The 20,028-nt window shown below is 42.7% G+C and overlaps 1 protein-coding gene across 1 annotated transcript in view; it reads right to left on the bottom strand.

Moving 5' to 3' along the window:
- ASCC3 (activating signal cointegrator 1 complex subunit 3) overlaps nt 1-20,028 on the bottom strand; it is a 567,972-nt gene that overhangs the window by 16,521 nt on the left and 531,423 nt on the right. The window contains exon 37 of the mRNA XM_006271799.3: nt 19,372-19,596. Coding sequence (XP_006271861.1) covers nt 19,372-19,596 — 225 coding nt within the window. The remainder of the gene's footprint in view (nt 1-19,371; nt 19,597-20,028) is intronic.

The following is a 20,028-nucleotide window of genomic DNA, read 5'->3' on the forward strand; positions in this document are numbered from 1 at the left end:
GTGGTCGGTCCTGGAGCAGTGGAGGGGGAAGACTGCACGTGGTAGCTGCTGCCGCCATCCACCACCCTGTGCCACTGCTCCACATGTGGCCGCTGCTACCCACCCGACCCTGCTCTGTGACTGGCCGCCACTCTGACTTAAAACGTCTGGAATTTTAAAATTTCCGGCAGGTGCTTGGTCCCAAGCATGCCAGATTTATAAGGTTCTACTGTATTATCTTGTTAGTACCTTTTAAATAGAATTCTCCAGCTACTTCATATGTCTTACGTAGCATCTGACAAAATAGGCTGTCACCTATGAAACATCATGCCTTTCTGAACCAGTTAGTTTGTAAGGCCTCATACAAATATTCAGTTTCTCCTGGGAGAGTTGCTGCTCTTCCTGGAGAAACCTAAGGTGCCATCCTGTCCTGACTTTGGTCTGACTTCAAACTAACATGGTTAACTACCTGTCCGCATTTCTTGGTTTTGTTGTTATGCAGACAAACACGAGATGCATGCAGACATACATCAACTCTTTTCCTAGGCCCTCATACATTAGGCAGAGGCATAAGTTACAATTTTGGCACCCTGGGTGTGTGAGGGAAACAAGAACTCACCTCCTTGTGCAGGGGCTGCTGTGGTATCAGTGGTGCAGGCTGCTGCCCTGAACACTGGTGGATGCTGCGGTGGAGGGGCAGATTCCCCAGAAGCATCCATTCTGGCATGCCCTCTGAATCAGTGCTCGGGGACGGTGCCTCCTGCCTGCAACAATTTACACTAGTGTATCTAGGGCTAGATCCTATTCCATCTATTATGCATTTATGTGGACTTAAGCACTTAAGTATGATTCTATTCCACCCTGTTCAGGTCTCTGGAAATCCAGTAATGCATCTAATTTTTATAAAACATAGTTACCTTACACTTGAGTCATAAAAATAGCAGCAAGAAGGAAAAGAAACCTTTTCCCTTTTGTGGTAACAGTTTTTCAGGGTCTCAAGCACGGTGGACTAGAATCTGCCCTCTAATGTTCACTTCTCTTTTCTATTTCTGTCTTTCTGTGTTGCAGCCACACACTTCTTTCTCTTCTTTTTTCATTTTTTTTCTATTCTGAGGGCATGGGCAGATCTTTTGCTTCATAAATCAGATGGGCAGTGCCAGATTGAGCAGGTGGGCCAGATCTGGTCCACATCGAAGCTTGGATCCAGCACATATGTGACCCCAATCCAGCCATGTGCCAAATGGCCAGCCTAGCCCCAATCTGGCCAAATGCCAGTGGCATGGCTTGGGCCTGAGCCCAATCCAGCCCCAACCTGTGGGGAGCTCTGCAGGTTGGATACAAGAATTCCATGGGCTGGATTTTGTCCACAGGCTGAAGAGGATCCCTGGTCTAACTTACACCCTTGTAGTTTTTATCCATGACTTTTTCAAGGAAAGCTCTAAGCTACATTGAGTGAAGTTAAATTGGTTTACATATTTGTTATTTGTCTGGTATTTGTATAGATCTTTACAATCCTGGTTATATAGGTATACATTTGTCATCTCCCCATTCCCTGAGTTATCTTTTACTTATGCACTTATCTCCCTCATTTAATTGCTGTAACTTTTACACAAGTAACAGTATGTACATAATTATTTTGTATACTGCATGAATGGCGATAAAAGTATAGCAATGTGCTCCCACTTTGCTGAGTGTTGTCCTTTTTGCAATCTGCTTTTGTTGATACACTCGCAATCACATGCTTTTTACTAAACTAAAATTGGATTTTTTTTTTTTTGGAGGGGGGGAGTGAGAAGAGATGAGAAGGAAGAGAAAGCAATTTGCAACAAGCCACCCACTGAAGTTAACTGGAGGATCCTTTCAAATAGAAAATCTTACAGAAATTGATAGAGGCCTACAGACAGATATCCCGTAGGGAGTAACGAAAGCCTGTGTGTGTGAGACTGTGTTCCACATTGTTACGAGGAATCCACATGGTAAATCCTCTTTTCCTCCCTATTTTCTGATCCTTCACCCATAGAATTTATTCACAGCATCTCTATCTTGATGTGAAATCCAAGACATTTACATTATGAAGGAGTCGGAACAATGGTAAAATTGGCTTGTTTCATTTGCTACCTTGGAAACCTACATACTTTCCATTTTCAGCTAAGTGTAAAACATACAGATGCTTGATACTCGAATGGAAATTGATATTCCTGTAAATACTCAAGCTAACAAATTGAACCATCCCATTTTCCAAAGCGGGCATATATAAAACCTGGCAGCTAACTAGGGGAAAAAATGCAACTGATCTACTATTTCCAATAATTACTACTAGTAGTTATTTATATCATCAGGTCCCCCATATCTCATGAATAAGGTTTATTATTTCTTGTTTTCCCTTTTTTCTCATTCCCTATCACAGCTCATCATCATTTATTATTATTTGTCAGCATTCAACTTGACTTTTTATGTGCTTTGAAAAATAATTCTAACATAGCTAGTCTTACCCCCATAAACCATTTAAAATGTTCAGATAATCTGATAAAATATAAAGAAATATACAAATTGAAATCCATAATGAAATCTTGCAGGAAGTCATTTTCTAAATTTCATATACATGATAATAGGCTAAGTTAGTGTTCCACATGAAAAAATGGGATCTTCTTATTTTAATGTTACAAGGATTTCAGGATAAAGCTGGAAATTTGTTATATCTATACGATTTTTCTGTAAAAGTGGAAGTGTGAGAAATTATGCAATAAATGTTCTAGTTGCAAATTAAAACAAACAGTTTATGGTAAATTAAAAAGCAAATGAAAATACTTTTGATTCCCTTGTTAAATATAAAAGAGAAGAGTGAATGAATAAAGGAATAGGAGAGCACACAGAATACATATTATCTTCCACTTTGTTGTGAAGAAGGGAAGAGAGATGCAGTCACATAGATCTTTATGAAACATTAGCACCTTAGCTTGTAAGCCTTCCAAACCAGGGACCTTGTCTTTCAGTCTCTGAACTACCACAGACTGCTCCTTTGATTACATACATGACAGGACAGTAAAGATGAAGTGTTGTACAGTGCTGTTTTGGCCTTTGTCTCATTAAATTTGACTAAACAATACTGAAGTGACTGGAAGTTCATGTTCTATATAAAATTTGAAGATCTGATATTCAGTAACTGGGGACTTAATTCACTGTATAATGATATCCAGATTTAAGTATCCAAAAGATCTGAATAATATTTGATTTCCAGCACAAAAAATTGGGTTTTTTTCTCTCTCACCTCCTAAAGAATGGATCCTATATAAGATCCCTAGCATGTACTTCCATATGACTGTTTCCACTAAGGAGTTTTCAAAGAGTACTCGCGTGACTGTTTTTCAAGGCCAGGTACAGACATTACACTTTTACTGGTATAAGTGATCGTAAACTGGTCTATACCCAGTAAAAGAACAGAAGTCCAGCACATAGAGGTTGGTTTGAAATGGCAAAACCTGGTCTAAGATTTGCTCCCACCACCAAAGGGCAAGTGTGTGTTCTGTTCACTACCAATCTAAACTGTGCCACTTAGAGAAAACCATGCAACTTTAATCAATTCTGCCTTAGGCATTTTGACTGTCTGTATCTAGCCCAAGTGTTTTATGGGCAAACAAAGCCAAGCCAGATGCAGGTTCTGTCTCTTCTAATCTCAGTTGTTTTTCTGGGTAGCACACTTTTGTCATGCCAGGAGGATCGTCTTCCTGCTGTCCCTCAGATTCCTTTTTCCCATGTTTACCAGACAAAGATGTTCTCTCATCCCTTTACTTTGTGAAAACTCATGTCTCAGACTCCTCCCATTGCACATAGATATACTGTTGTTGAGGTCAGACAGTGCAAGTGCTTACCTGGGTGTCTCTTCTTCTGCTTGTAGGCCTTTCAACTGGTCTACATCTGCTCTCTGCTACAGAAACAAGCACATACCCCAGAGTACCCCCATTGCTTTTTCCTCTTTAACAGTAGAAGGCAGGGCAGGGTAGCACCTTAGGGCACTTTTACACATGCTCCGGCAGTGGGGGTGGGGGGTGGAAGCGATGCTTTAACTGAAATTGTATGATGAATACACTTTCCAAGTCTCTAATTAAAGCACCACTGCATTGCCTGTATCAACATCCCCATGCTTAAAGATGGTGGTGGGAGCACACGAACTAAAGCTTATTCGACAATTTTTAAGTGCAGGGATGCCGATATATGAGACGCAGAAGGCTGCTGGAGTGTAGCACTTGCCATACTCCAGCAGACTTGAGTAATCAAGTCTTATCCAACGCACTGAAACTCCAGCGCCTTGGAGCAGCCTCTGAGCTCATGTATAGACACCTGTAGAGACTAGCTGGTTCAGAGAAGCATAAACTTTTGTAGGTGACAGTCTACTTCCTCTGATACTATGTCCTGCCTTGTTCCTGACTTTGGACTAACACAGCTAATTACCTGTCAATCGTGGCAAAGATAGAAAAGAAAAACCTCTTGAAATGTGGTGATGATGAAGGTGACTTATTCTAGCCCCTAATATTAGCAGTTAAGATTATTAGTAATTAGCAAAAATGTTAAGACTCTGACATACTATTCAACATTTCAAGCAAGATCTGAAGGGGAAGACATTAAGAATCCAAATAGAAACTAACCACCATAGTAGAGGCTTAAATCAGTGGTGAAGATGATACAAAAAGCAGGCCCAGACATTCAAAGCCCACTGAGTCCTGTTAAGGGCAGATCAAATGTGCCCTTTCTGTTAGCTCTTCATAATACAGGGATGTGATACTTTAATTTGACTTATTTAGATCCAAATCTAGTCTAGGGAATGGGATCTGAAAATTACTTTTTTGTCTAATTTGCCACAAATAAAGGACTCACACTAATCTGATGGCTAAAGATCCCTTTCCTTATCAAAATAACTGTTGCCTTCTACTCCTGAAATATGTAGTATATATTCCTGTATCATTTTTGTGTATGTATGTGTGTGGATGGAGGGAAGAAGAGAGGTGGATAAGTGGCATGGAAAGGAATGGTGGTGCCAGAAGTGCCACTTTTCACTGGTAATTTTGAGACAGTTCAGTGAATATTTACTCACTGAAATATACATACTTGTAAAATCAATCTAGCTATAGAAGCCATAGCTATTAATATGAAATTTACCATTTTTAAAACCAGCTGTTGAGTGTCAGTTTTTGTTACATACTATTTTCCATGCTCTCTCACTTGAAAGGTAGATAAGTCTGAAAATCTCACGCCCAACTGCATAGACCCTGGAAGAACTGAAATTGTATGATGAATACACTTTCCAGAGCCTCTAAAATGACCAATCCTTAAAAACCACCGTGGTTCTGAAATGTGAGAGTGCAGTCTCATGGATTCTACAGGCCACAGGCTACATATCTGTATTCCAGGATTTTTTCTTTCATTGGGGCTTTCACTTTTTAATAGCGTCTGTTATTATGGAATCCCAGTTGTGACTTCCGAATGAAGTCTGAGTTCCGTTGGACACTTAAAAAAGAGAGAGGTAGGTAGCTGTTTAGTCTGAAAGTCGGACAGAAGGCAGAGCAAGGTGGCACCTGGAGTTACACTCAGGAATTAACCTCTTTATTTTGTAGGAAAAATAGTGTACCTTCCCCAAATTACAGCACTTCCTGAGTACAGAATGAATTCTGAAAATCTGCAAGTAAATAAGTTAGTCTGTCAGTTAAAATTAAACAACTGGGTCATTTAAGTGTATTATTTTCTATCATCTTTATCTTTCTTCCAAACAACTTTAACAATGGAAGAAAGTTACTTCACATTTTCCATATATTTAAAATTCATATAAATAATATGTATTTGGATAAATAATAAATAATAATAAATAAATAATCTATATTTGGATTCCCCTGCCCCCGAAATACCTAGTTAACTCAAACTACCCATGATGTTTTAACTGGTGAGATTATATAAACTAGAAGGAACAGATCAGGAAACTTCAAAGGGACCATAGTAACATCAGGGGTAGCTCAGTCAATCGCTGCTCTTCCTCCACATCGTAATCTCATGATGTCACTAGTGGGCACATTTTTTATCTTAATATACTTAGATTTCTTTTCAATGTAACCATGAAAGTACAGGCCAAAATTTCTGTTTTGTTTCAAGGGCCAAATCAGTTTCAGATTCAACTGTGGAAAGCCAAAGAGTCAAGTTTCCAGTAAAGTTGGTGAGCTACTTGGCTCAACTTTCTTTAAAGATTTTCTGGATGCATGTTAATTTGGCATGGTTGGTTGCTAACCAGCCTGCTTTCAATACAGAGGGTCAGCGAGCATTGCAGCGCCAGCCTGGCTCTTCACAGTCCTGGTTTCCGATGCGGGCTGCTGGTGAGGATCCTCTCTGCCTAAGCTGGTGCCACGAGGCAGGCTTTGGGTTTTTTGACAACAACCCATGTTTTTGTAAGGAGGGCATGCTGGGGTGGGATGGGCTTCACCTCTCCCCTAATGGCAGATGTATCTTTTCCTCTAGGTTGGCTGATCTCGTACAGTGGGCTTTAAACTAGCTTCGCCGGGGGAAGGGGCCGCTTCGAGTGGAGAGGATGCTTCACCAGCATGCAGGGTGACAAGAGGAAGGGAAGCACAGGTAAGTATCAACGTCCGAGGAGCAGGGGGCCACAACTGTCCTAGGTGTGGGAGGAAGGCACAAGCACCCTCAGGAGGTCTCAGGTGCCTCTACACTAATGCTAGTAGTATGGGGTGTAAGCAGGAGGAACTGTGCCTCCTGCTTGTAAGTAAGAACCCAGACTTAGTAGGGATCACAGAAACCTGGTGGGACCCTACCTATGACTGGGTGGTGGGCATTTGGGGATATACCCTATATAGAAGAGACAAGATAGAGAGGAAAGGTGGGGCGGGGGTTGCGCTCTATGCCAAAGAGCACCTCACATCATCAGGGATTAGCTTCGGGTTAGAGGAGGGTCGGACAGAGACACTATAGGTCAAACTACAAGGGGGGCATGGCGAAAGGGACCTTATGGTGGGTGTCTACTACAGACCATCCAACCAGGGGGAAGAGCTAGACCAGGACTTCTCCAGTCAGCTTATGGAGGTGGTTAGGTCAAGGGATGTTATCGTCATGGGTGACCTAAACTACACAGACATTTGCTGGGAGGAGCAGACAGCCAGGTCTGACCGCTCACGTAGGTTCCTGGCTGTATTACAGGACCTTCGCCTTATCCAGGAAGTGCACAGCCCCACTAGGGGGAACGCCTTGCTGGACCTGGTCCTGGCCACAGGGGATGACCTGGTGAGGGGACTGCAGGTCCTTGACTACCTGGGCAATAGTGATCATCACCTGCTGGATTTCACTATCCAACGCAGGGCGTCTAGGGCTCACAGCGAGGCTAAAGCCCTTGACTTCAGAAGGGCCAACTTCAATAAGCTTAGGAGACTAGTGGGGGAGGCACTAAGGGCCCAGAAGGTAGAGGAGATGGGAGCCCACGAGGGATGGTCGTACCTTAAAGGGGTGATCCTCCAGGCCCAAAGGATAACAGTCCCTGAGAGAAGCAAGGGGGGTAAGAGTGCTCAGAAACCCCCTTGGCTCAGCAAGGGCATTCAGTAATGCCTGAGGACTAAAAGGGAGGCATACAACCAGTGGAAGGGAGGAGCTATCACCAAGGAGGAGTACTCCTCCTCGGGCCAGGAATGTAGGAGGGCTATTAGGAAGGCCAAGGCAGAGATGGAACTCAGGCTAGTGTCCAGGATCAAGGACAACAAAAAGTCCTTTTTCAAGTACATTGGGAGCAAGAAGAGGGCACCAGGCGATGTAGGGCCCCTGCAAGACACAAACGGTAATCTGGTGGCCACGCCAGACAAGAAAGCTGATATTTTTAACAGTTTCTTTGCCTCTGTTTTCCTGAACAGGGACCGGGACATCCCACCTACCAGAGGTAGGGACAATCTTGGGGATAGCTCTATCAAGCCTTTAGTCAGTTCAGATGTAGTTCGGGATCTTCTGGAAGGGCTAGACATTTTTAAATCTGCAGGTCCAGATGCCCTCCATGCAAGGGTGTTGAGGGAGCTGGCAGGGGTCATCGCGGAGCCTTTGGCCTGGCTGTATGAGCATTCGTGGTCATCTGGCCAGGTGCCGGGGGATTGGAAACTGGCTAATGTGGTCCCTATTTTTAAGAAGGGGAGGAAGGAGGACCCAAGTAATTATAGGCCTGTAAGCCTCACCTCGGTGCTCGGGAAGCTCTGGGAGAGGATCATCTAGGAGCATATCTGTGGGGGGCCTGCAGGGGAGATCATGCTCAGGGGCAATCAGCATGGCTTCACCAAAGGCAGGTCCTGCCAGACCAACCTGATTGCCTTTTATGACCAAGTAACTAAATCCTTGGATGATGGTGTCGCTGTGGACATGGTCTTTCTAGACTTTAAGGCCTTTGACACTGTCTCTCACCCCATCCTCATCAATAAATTAAGTGACTGCGGCATTGATGCCTGCAGTTGGATGGGTAAAAAACTGGCTGATGGGGCGCACCCAGAGAGTAGTGGTGGATGGGTTGTACTCAACCTGGTGAGATGTGAGCAGTGGGGTACCCCAGACTTGGTCCTCGGGCCCACACTGTTTAACATCTTCATCAGCGACTTGGACGAGGGGGTGGAAAGCATGCTGTCCAAGTTTGCTAATGACACTAAGATGTGGGGCGAGGTGGACACACTTGAAGGGAGAGAGAGGCTGCAACTAGATTTAGACAGACTACAAAAGTGGGCAGATGAGAATAGGATGGGGTTCAACGTAGACAAATGCAGGGTGCTGCACCTTGGGAGAAGGAATCCACAGCATACATACAGGTTGGGGAGTTCCCTTCTTGAAAGCACAGAGGTGGAAAGGGATCTCGGAGTCATTATTGACTCCAAGATGAACATGAGCCGCCAATGCCAGACTGCAGCCAGCAAGGCCAGCCAGACCTTGTCATGCATCCGAAGGTGCATCTCAAGCCGGTCCAGAGAGGTGATACTCTCCCTCTATGCGACTTTGGTTGGGCCGTAGTTGGAGTACTGCATCCAGTCCTGGGCGCCGCACTTCAAAAGGGATGTGGCCAGCCTGGAGAGGGTGCAGAGGACGGCCACCCACTTGGTAAGAGGGCAGCAGGACAGGCCCTATGAGGAGAGACTGAAGGACCTGAACCTGTTCAGCTTCAGCAAGAAGAGTCTGAGGGGGGACCTGGTGGCTGCCTACAAGCTCATCGAGGGGGATCAACAGCAAATAGGCAGAGCTCTTTTCTCCCCAGCACCACCTGGGGTGACAAGGAACAATGGTCATAAGCTGATGGAGAATAGGTTTAGGTTAGAGATCAGAAGGCAATATTTTACAGTTAGGTTGGCCAAAATCTGGAACCAACTTCCCAGGGAAGTGGTCCTCGCCCCTACCTTGGGCAAATTCAAGAGGAGGTTGGATGATCACCTGTCTGGGGTCTTGTGAACCCAGCATTCATTCCTGCCTGTGGCAGGGGGTCAGGCTAGATGATCTGTTCAGGTCCCTCCTGGCCTTAGCTACTATGAAACTATGAAGTTCCAAAATTTTACTGATCAGAGCTCAATTGTCAAGTCTGTGTGGCTTTACCACTGGACAAGTAAGTACCCTCCTTCCCAGACCCATGGGTCTGGGGCTTCATATACTCCCCAAAACTAGGCAGGCACTTGTGTAAGCCCCAGGCCAAGATGCCTTGGCGTTCAGATGGCTCCAGTCTTGCTTGATCTCAGCCAAAAGGCTGAGATCATGGTATCTCCCCTGCTAGGTAAACTATGCAAGGTATTAGTCTAAAGCCCATGATTTACCACATAGTTCACTGGGAAGGGGCCACCAGAGTCTTAATTGAGCATTTCAAGTCATGGTAAGCCATGACATTGCATACCCAGAATCCCTCTGTTGTGCCCTCTCTCAGCCTGGTGCATACGATTTGTGTGGCCCCCCTCTCCATGGTGACCCCACAGCTCAGCATGTTTGTACACTCCAGATACCTCCCACAAAGGAGCCATGTGCTAATTAGCCCCCACTCATAACTGGAACTGGGTGTTCTTGTCACAAGTCTTGGGATATTCCAAAAATGTATGTGCAGATAAGGTGTAAGGTAACCTGGTGTGTCTTCATCTCATGGAGGGTGGGACCACACTAATCATATGTGCTAGGCCGAGAGGGGCCAACAGAGGCATTCTGGGTGTGCAATGTCAAATGACTTGAAAAAGAGTCAGTGGTGAGGGGGACTGTGTTCAGTAGGCACTACCATTTATCTTATTCAGATGGGCTGTACTAGTCTATCCTTGTGGTTGATTCCCATCAGCAAGTTTGCCCAGTGTGGCCAATGTGTTTTACAGTCATGCTCAGTGATGGATGCATTTAATCAACTTTCCAACTATGTGCTGAGCACATGCTGCTTTTGGTAGCAGTTTAATAATAGACAATATATTTAGTGAGATTGCTTTGTATGCGTTTATAAGATAAGGGGCTTTATTTCCCATGCCAAATTGTGGGAAAATCTCATTGTGGAATCAAGTAAATATAGTAATTGTAACAACCTTGTAATGTTCTTTTAGTCTGAAATCAGTAAAACATTCTCTCAGCCTAGTTCCACTTACACAGTTTTTTGCTTGCAACTACACTGAAGCGTAATTAAAGTACAGGCCAAATTTGCCAGCTGTATTAAAATAACTGGAATTATCCTCTATTTAGAATAGCTAAGGATCTGGTCATAGTTTGTAACAAATATAGATGTTAATATGCACAAAATTTACCATTTTCCTGAAACCTATAAATACAGAATAATACTAAATCTTATGTGGATATGCTTCTAATCTAGAAGTCATATATACCAGTGTAGCTTTACATTATATATCACATCTAATCCAAGGTCATAAGGCATAGCTACAACATTTTTCCAGAAGTATGCTATATATTATAAGTCCTATAACTTTATTTTTTAAATTAAGATTACTATGGCTAAAACAGCCAATGAAAAATTTACTAAGCCAATCATAGCATAATCTGTTTAAGCAAATCAATTTAGGGTTAGTAACTTTGGAAACTCGTATATTGGCTTATCAGCATATTTTGAATTAGACAGCTCCAGAAGCTTCATAGCCCTGGACAACATCATTTTGAAATTATTTGTGCTCTGCAAAACTTAAAATAATGGTCTTCCAATTTGTTTTCTAGAATTCAAATTCTGGACAAGTTGGCTAATGCATTAAATTAAATCAGACTTAAATAGCTAGGTTGCTTTAGCTTCACAGGAAAGAAAATATGGCTTACCTTATTAGGGATTCATTTAGTAGTAGGGCAGATGGCACTCCTTTTATATTGTTCTCTGTACCCCTCTCCCTCAACACTGTTCATACAATGTTTTCACCTCCCTCTTCCAAAGGCTTTGCTATCCATTGCTACACACTCAGTTTTCCATCCCCCACTATCATGAGGCTCTCACTGATGCATGCAAATTAAGCCTTCCCAGCTTCTTTGTAAGATTCTCTCTCTCTTACTTTCTTCACTCTCTAGTCTCTGTAGTAATATTATTAATGTGCTAAGAGCAAAAGAAAGAACAAAGAATCTATTCTACATAGCTGGGAGAGTGGAAGCCTCTGTCTCTCACTGACTTTGCTTTAAACAGCAGTACAGAGATTGAAGTAGCCCTGGAATGTAATGATAGCAATACAAACAAGATAATACATTAGCCAACTTGTTCAGAAATAGAGTCCTAGAAATTGAATTTATTCTTAAATTGCTATTAATTTACAAATTAATATATTGTACCATGCCAAAAAACCTTAAGCACAGTAAAATAATTTTCACAAAAGTCTCATGGCAAAGGACAGCCTCAATAATATAAACAAATCCTAGTTTCTTAAAGAAAAAAAAAAATCAGTTTAAAAGTTTATGCCAGTCTACAAAAAAGAGTCTATTTTTCTCAAGATATATATGTCCTTTTTAAAAGTTAGGGTCAATTCCCAAGCAATAATACAATATTTTGGCAATAATTAAAATATTTAAAGTGCATATATACGAATTCTTTTCAACAGCAACAGTTATTCCCAGTAACTTTCTCCTGAACTTTTAGCCCCATAAGGTTAGCATTCAGGAAGCTCAGCTGCTGTCTAACAAACTTAATTAATCAAAAAGTCATTTCCGAGCTGTAACTATGAGCAAAAGTGCTTCAAGTGCGCTAGCAAGCCTACAAGTTAATCAAAATGCTAATGCAGTACAAATTAAAGTTGTGATTAACATTTCACAGTAGCTGCTTAAGTGAATTGATCACACAAATGGGTTAAGCATTAGTCATTTCCTCAAGCTCCAACTGGGAAAAGGTTTGTCATGGATGGGGGAGGAATTGTACATAAGCAGCACCAAATCATCATTAAAGTGTCACCAAGATGCCACCATACAATGTTTTACAAACATATAAATTGTTTACTCCCCAAAAATCAAGTTAAAAGCCCATTAATGTACAAAATAACATATGTACCTTTGTAAGGGCAGGAGGCACGCTACTTTACCATTTTTTTAACATATAGGCAATTTTGCTATACATTTCTGTTTATTATTTATAAATGGACACTACCATTGTTGCAAACACTTGAGAGGAAGATTTTGATTATTCTCTTGCTTCTATTATCTTGAGCAGTGATAATATCAAGCCAAATACAGAAGAAGGTAATATTAAAACCTAACTGAATCTGACCGCTACCATTGCAGTGCCAAATACAGAACACAAATATGTGTACTAGCTAAGGGCAGAGTCCCTGCCCTGAATGTGTTTCAAGAAATTATTCTATACTTTTATTCTATACTAAGTTTATTTGGTTTTCCCCTCCTGTCTCCCCTTCAAAGGGCTCCCTGTTTATTTATAGTTACATATGCATCCCTTCAAATAGAGTGACTGTCACCTACTTCAGACACACCTTGACAATTCTTAAATACACAGCCATAAAATAGATCATTGCTGTAGTCCCCTCCCTCCAACCATTATTCAACATATCTACAGCAACCAGCAATAACCCAGCCACTAAAAACCTACTTAAGATCTTTAAGATTTCCCATCAGAGCCGTCTCATTTTTCCACAGCTAGGGAAAATAAATAGGTCTGAGAACATGCTGCGAAGGTCAATAATCTGGTGGGGGTGGGGGGAGGAGTTGAATTAACAGGTGGGAGGTGGAAATAAAGTTAAAGGCTGAGGGGCATTCTCTCTCTCATGTAAGGGGGACTACAGTTCAGATACTCTGTTGATCACAGAGATGTTGCTGAGGATGGTTAGACATGACTCCCTACAGAGCTGTTCTGCCAGGTCTGTCAGAAGATTTTTTTATTAAATACTGTAGTGCATAAATTAAACAAATCAGAATACTTGTATGAGATCTTACTGCTGCACATGCATGCAGTAAAGGTCCTTTTGAAAGTCAGCTAATGTCTAAGTAATATGTTAATTGCAATAAACTCATTACTATTATATTGTGCCTAACTAGCACATCACATTCTACATAAGAAGAAAAGATCCATGCCTAGAAGGGTTTATAATCTAATTCTGGACCTGGAATAATGAAAGCAGAAACAAAACATTGATGAAAGGCAGGGGGTTACAGCAGTAAAACTGCATTGTTCCTCAGTTAAGACATGCACGTTTCTCACTGCAAACTGCACTTCATTTTACAGTTCCAAATCTGACTGCTCTTCTGTCTCCTCTCAATGTACAGGTATCCTACTGAGATGAGCTTAACACATCCATAGGCAAACACTCCTCAAAGGTTAAGGCTGAGCTCTATGGCAGTCCTACTCCCTGGCAATACTAAAATATTTTATCAACGATTATACTACAAGTGGAGGTTCGTGGCCAATCCAAATGCAAAGCCAGCTACTATTCATATTATTCCTCAGTAAAAATGACTGCCCTGCTGAATATGAGACTGATTGTATTACTACCTCAATTATCCATTTCAATTAATACAAACATAGTAGGCAGTTTCAGAACAGTAGCATAAGAGCTGATCACTGAAGATACAGCCAAGAAATATAAGGCTTGAGAAGAGAATCAAAAAAGAGTAGATTTATTCTTTTTACAGTACGTTGTCCTAAATCAGGGAGTGACAAAGATGAGGTATTCCTTCTACACTAAGAAGTATACTATACAAAATCTTAGAGGATCATTTAGTTACAAATAAAACCAATTTTTATCCTCCACTTTTAACTATCTTCTCCAAAGTACTGAAGAAATACAGGTGAGTTATGCAGGTGAAGTGCTGGTATGTTTGACTCATCCCATTGAGCTCTGCACCTGTACCTTCTTCCACTCAGAGAAGCAGCAAGTGGCATATTTGACATAAGGAAATGATACAGTAGTTTCTTAAAAATAAAGCATATTGTGGATTGGAGTGTTGTCATAGTCGTGATGATCCAGGAACCATACAACATTTTTTGTGATGACTTTTACTGGACCAACTGTATGGTTGGGAGCTATTGGGCAAGCTTGCAGGCATCAAGTGTCCCTCCTCAGGTGACATATTATAGGAGTGTTTATAGGCTTCACATGACACTGCATAATTGTGCTATATAAAAATAAATTACCCCTGTCCTGGAAATCTCACACTATATCCAGAAAAGACAAAAAGACAAAGGGTGGGAGAAATGAAGTGTTATCTTCAAATTTTCCAAGTGAGAAACAGGCATAAATCAATTAAGTGACCTGCTGCCCAAGATCACACAGGATGTCTATGGCAGAGCTGGAAACTGAACACACTTCCTGAGTCACTACCCAGTGCCTTAAATCTAGAATCCTGTGTTAGTTCTTATCGCTTATTTTTCAGTGTGGGGACAGAGCCATGCATACTGAAAACTCATACAGTTCGATCAATGATTTTTTGGCCATTACCTGGGGAGCAGCACAAACTGGTATTCAGCTACCAGGAAAATCACACTACATTTCCCTGTATTTGTGAAGCAAATGGGATGTGTTTCATAGCCCAGCTGTACGTAAGTAGATGGACTATGAAACTGCTATAGCACACACCTTATTATAAGGAACTAAACCCATGCCTAATAGATTTAATAATAGCAAGTCTTCTGTGAAGCACACTTGTCTCATTTTCTTTGGCACAATTAAATTTATCTACAAGGATAATACACAGATTTATTGTACACTGGTTTATTGTTCTGTAAAATGGAGAACCTGCTCTTTTACCCTTTAATTGGCATTTGCCATCAAAACTTAGGAGAATACCCTGTATTTAAAGCTTGTTTAAAACTATGCTAACCATACAATTGAGCCGATAAAAGAGATTACCCACAAAAATTCTTCCCTTTTGTCCTGAAAATATTTCAATACACAATTTAAATAGAAAAGGAAATTTTTGATCTCAGAAAAGTAATTTTATAGTAGTAGTGGCAAGCACTTCTGATCAGACAGATTTTGATCAATGAATTAAGTAAACCCAGCTAATATTATCTACGTTTGGTAACAGTGAAAGAGGGTTAGGCAACAGAAATTACAAATAATCAGAGGAATCCTCAGTTTAAAAAGTTACTTTAAGGTGGAAGAGAAAATCTGTCCATCCCAGAGGGATCCTGAAAAACAAGTCATGGAAGTCACAACATGTGACTGATACATTAGAGCAGGGGTAGGCAACGTTTTTTGGCTGAAGTGCCGAAAAACACCACAATGCCTACCTCGGAAGGTGCCAGAGTGCCGGCATGGCAGAAAAACAAAATGAGGGCAAGGGGTGCATGGCAGGATTCCCTGCTTGTACTCCTTGCCCCCACCCAAAGCCCCTGCCCCCCAGCTCTGCTGCCCCTTGCCCCCCACCCAAAGCCCCTGGCCCCCAGCCCTACTGCCCCTTGCCCCCCACCCAAAGCCCCTGCCTCACAGCCCTACTGCCCCTTGCCTCCCACCCAAAGCCCCTTCCCCCCACCCCCCACCCCTACTGCCCCTTGCCCCCCACCCAAAGCCCCTGACCCCCATCCCTACTGCCCCTTGCCCCCAACCCAAAGCCCCTGCCCCCCATCCCTACTGCCCCTTGCCCCCCACCCAAAGCCCCTGCCCCCCATCCCTACTGCCCCTTGCCTCCCACCCAAAGCCCCTGCCCCACAGCTGGGGCTCTTTGGCTGCCAGCAGCTACCCTGGCTCCCGGTAGCTGCTGGAGCCCAGGCTGCTTCCAGCAGGGCTTGCAGCATCCCAGCTGCCTGCTGGGAGCAGCCCAGGATCCTGGCTGGCAACAGCTCCCCAGAGCCGGGGCCAGCTGCAGCCGGGAGGCTCCAAACAGCTGTACTGGGCTCCGGCATCATCTCCACACCGATGCATGCACCTGCATGTCAGAGTGGGTGGTGGGGGAGGGGCCTGAGGCAGTGCAGCCCCGGTCTCTCCCCTGCTCCCGGCATGGAGATGATGAGCCCGGCGCAGCTGTTTGTACCCAATCCGGGCTCTGGGCAGCTGCAGCAAGCAGCAGGCAGGCTGCAAACAGCTGCGCCAGGCTCATCACCTCCGTGCCGGGAGCGGGAGAGAGACTGGGGCTGCGCTGGCTCGGGCCCCTCTCCCACTACCTGCTCTGATGCGTGGGTGCATGCACTGGTGTGAAGCTGGTGCCGGAGCCCAACACAGCTGTTTGGAGCCTCCCAGCTGCAGCTGGCCCCAGCTCCAGGGAGCTGCTGCCAGCCGGGATCCTGGGCTGCTCCCAGTAGGCAGCTGGGATGCTGCAAGCCCTGCTGGGAGCAGCCTGGGCTCCGTCACTGGCAACAGCTACCCAGAGCTGGGGCTGGCCGTGGCGTGCCACGCTCGGCACGCATGCCAGGGGTTGCCGACCCCTGTATTAGAGGCATATCTTTAAAAATGAGAAGGAAGACTTGGGAAGGCTCCTCTCTCAGGAAATAAATTAATTGTTTAAAACAGGTTTATCTGGTTAGTTTGCAAACTGTTCCTTTTTGTCCAAAATGAATATTTGGAAAGATGATGTTGGTGAGAATGGGGGCAAGAATATGAATGACCAGACTTGTATTTTCTTTTCAGGAATACAAGATAGAAGATGAAAGATGCATGGGAATCTGGATGGGAAAAAGGATTTATATGGCAGTAAAAGGTGGAGATCTGCAGGAGCATGAGACAGGATGAAAACCCAGGCCTCTCTGCTGAGTCATAAGCATTTGAAAAGGTTTGGTAATGTTACTATATTGGTACTCTCAGAGCAGCAGTGTTGGGGGAGTCTGTGGATGATTTGCCCATTGGCAGGTATCACAACTTCATTTTTCATTTGGCCACATATTGAAGGTTATCTACATTAACTTAACAGGTAGAGACTTAAGAATTAGCAAATACATAAATATATGGACTATAAAATGAAAATCTCCAACAAAAAATTACTGGCTTTCCAGGCTGTCAAAAACCTTCAGTTTGACTTCTGATGCATGTGCATGGGTGCTACGTGTACATGGGAACTACTATACACAGAGTAAACACATACTTCTACCACTGAGTTCCCTCTTCACAACTTTTATCTTTTTTTCATGCCTCCTGACCTAGAGTTCATCAACAGGTCAGTACAGGAAAAAAGGTAACAACCAGTATGTAACCCTGCCTATTGCTTAGACACTAGGAACTTTAACCTTAGTTTGGAAACCATGACTAATAAGATGAAGCAAATATTCTCCCAAGAGGCTGAAACCATGTACCAGTTTCAAGCACAAATGTGTTGGTAAGCTTTTCTCTATTTTTAAATTGCTTTTTATCCTCATATTGATGTGTGGTTAAAAAGGCACAATATAATTCAGAAATGTAAACTTTTCAGAAGCTTTTGTTCCATTCAATGGAACTGTGGAATATTTCACTTTTAAGTGAAATCAATTTTCAAAAAACCCTATCCTGGGATAGAGAGATGAAAAATATATACACCTTAGCATTCCAGGGAAAAGATTTGTACCAAAAGCCTCAGACCCTGGGCACTTCATTGATACTCTGTAGTTCATAGTGAACTCTCCTGGTAAAAGTGTTGCCATAATTAATAGTGGGACTTCTGTTATTCACTGGCCTGACACATCCAGTGAAGAAAAAGCATGCGCGTGCGCACACGCACACAACATTCTGAAGGTGAATTCTGTGTTTTGCAGCATCTAGAGCAGTTTTAAGTGCTGATAAATGATTATTGTTGTTATACTGACTACTGCTAACAATGACAACGATGATGATAAGAATGTGCCAATTTGAGGTTAGGTGCACAATATACCATATTCTCTCACATACAACACCTTTTTTTCTCAAAAAAAACCAGCTGTAATTGCAGCAAATACACTAAATACAGGAAATATGGAAAGAATAGTTTCTGCCAGGTATAGGCAAAAGCAAAAGTAATATCTACAGGGAGCAGAATACTGACACTAGGCTCTACTCCTTAGCTGCTGCTGCCTGATTAGTTATTACAAGGAAAAAACTTTTTAAAATCCATTCTACCTTTCAAAAACAAGATGTATATTACATTCTAGGGCATGTTGTATCTTAGAAAATATAGTATGTAGTTAGATACAGTATTTCAAATGATCCAGCACAAGTCTAGAATTACAAGGTACATTTCTTTGTACAAACTGCAGGCCTGTTTCAGGTAGTACAGTTACACTCATTTGGATGTGGCCAGTGTGTGGATATATCCAGGGGTCAAAAACATTCACACACAAAATAAATGTAGAACATACATGGGCAGTGTGCACCGCTCAAAACCGGAGCCCAGTTTCCCGGAGCCATGCTGTAGCTGCTGGCCAGGCTCTGCACGGTGGAATCACCTGCTGCAGTCCTGGGAGGCCCTCAGCCCAGTGCTGGCCCCAACCTCCCCTACCACACCTAGGGTAACTTGCAGCACTGCAAAGCACACACGTGGCACAAGCGTTCCGCAAGGTCACCAGCTGTCCCCAGGGAATCAAAAACATCCATGCTCCTGTGGATGTGCTAATGGGTGCATCTACACATGCAATTAGGGAGAAAAAATAAATACTTTATTATTTTGTGCTGGAGTTTATTGCTCCTGAGTGCAGCATGTACACATGGGCCTGGGACCACAGCACACTGAGCCAGAGTGGAGCAGCCCTAGGCTAGCAGGGGACCTGGGGGAGCACATGTCGATGCACCCATTGTGTATGGGAGAAGAGGTAGAGAAGCAATAAAAACTGCTGAAAAAATACTAAATTCTTTTGCTTACACTAAAGTGTTGGCTTAATAATTAAAATTATTGTTGCAATGCATTTGGGCATTTCCTAGGTGGTTCCAGTCCCCAACAAAAATACACTGTGATAACTCAGCAGAAAGCAATTCAAATTGTTTCTAGACAAAGCATTTCACTACATTCCAATTCACTAATAACAAAATGGAAACCAGTAGCTATCAACTATATAATGGATTACAGTACCTGGCATATTCGGATAGCTTGGTCCAACACTGTCTTTGTATCAGTAGCATAATCTGGACAAGGTAGCATGGCACGACTAAAATGGGCTTGCAGCAGTAGATGTGTTTTTGTATGTGAACTGTCAAATGAATAAGGATTGACTTCAAGGGGGAGACGCTTTGCCAGTTCACTGTTCATCTGATCTTCATTGTGTCTCACTGGAAGGTCTGTGTACTCTTCAGCGTCCTTAAAAAAAAGGACAAAAAGACAGTTTTATAACAACATAAAATGCAAAATGTAACTGCAAGCAACTGGCAGGGTTTTTTCCCCCCTCTTTGACCCATTTAAAACCAAATATGTCAAAATTACTGAACACCTTTGAGTCTCTGGGGTTTTGCTAAAAGCAGCAACTCTATTCACAATGCTTAAGAATTATTTAGTTTACTCATTTAACAAAATCATGTCTATGTTAAAACATCCAAACAACCGTGAAGTATTTTAAATACTCTTTATATAGCTGATTTTTATGCTAGAGCAGAGTAATGCTAATTTTCTATGTACAGAAATAATATGCCTGTTAGTCAAATATAGTATTTCAGATAGGCTAAATGACCTCCTTGATGTTTCCTTCCACCCCAAATGGCTCAATGAGTGTTTTTAGAATTATTGCGAGGAGTC

Source organism: Alligator mississippiensis, chromosome 1 (assembly GCF_030867095.1).
Source record: "Alligator mississippiensis isolate rAllMis1 chromosome 1, rAllMis1, whole genome shotgun sequence".
Taxonomy (NCBI): domain Eukaryota; kingdom Metazoa; phylum Chordata; order Crocodylia; family Alligatoridae; genus Alligator; species Alligator mississippiensis.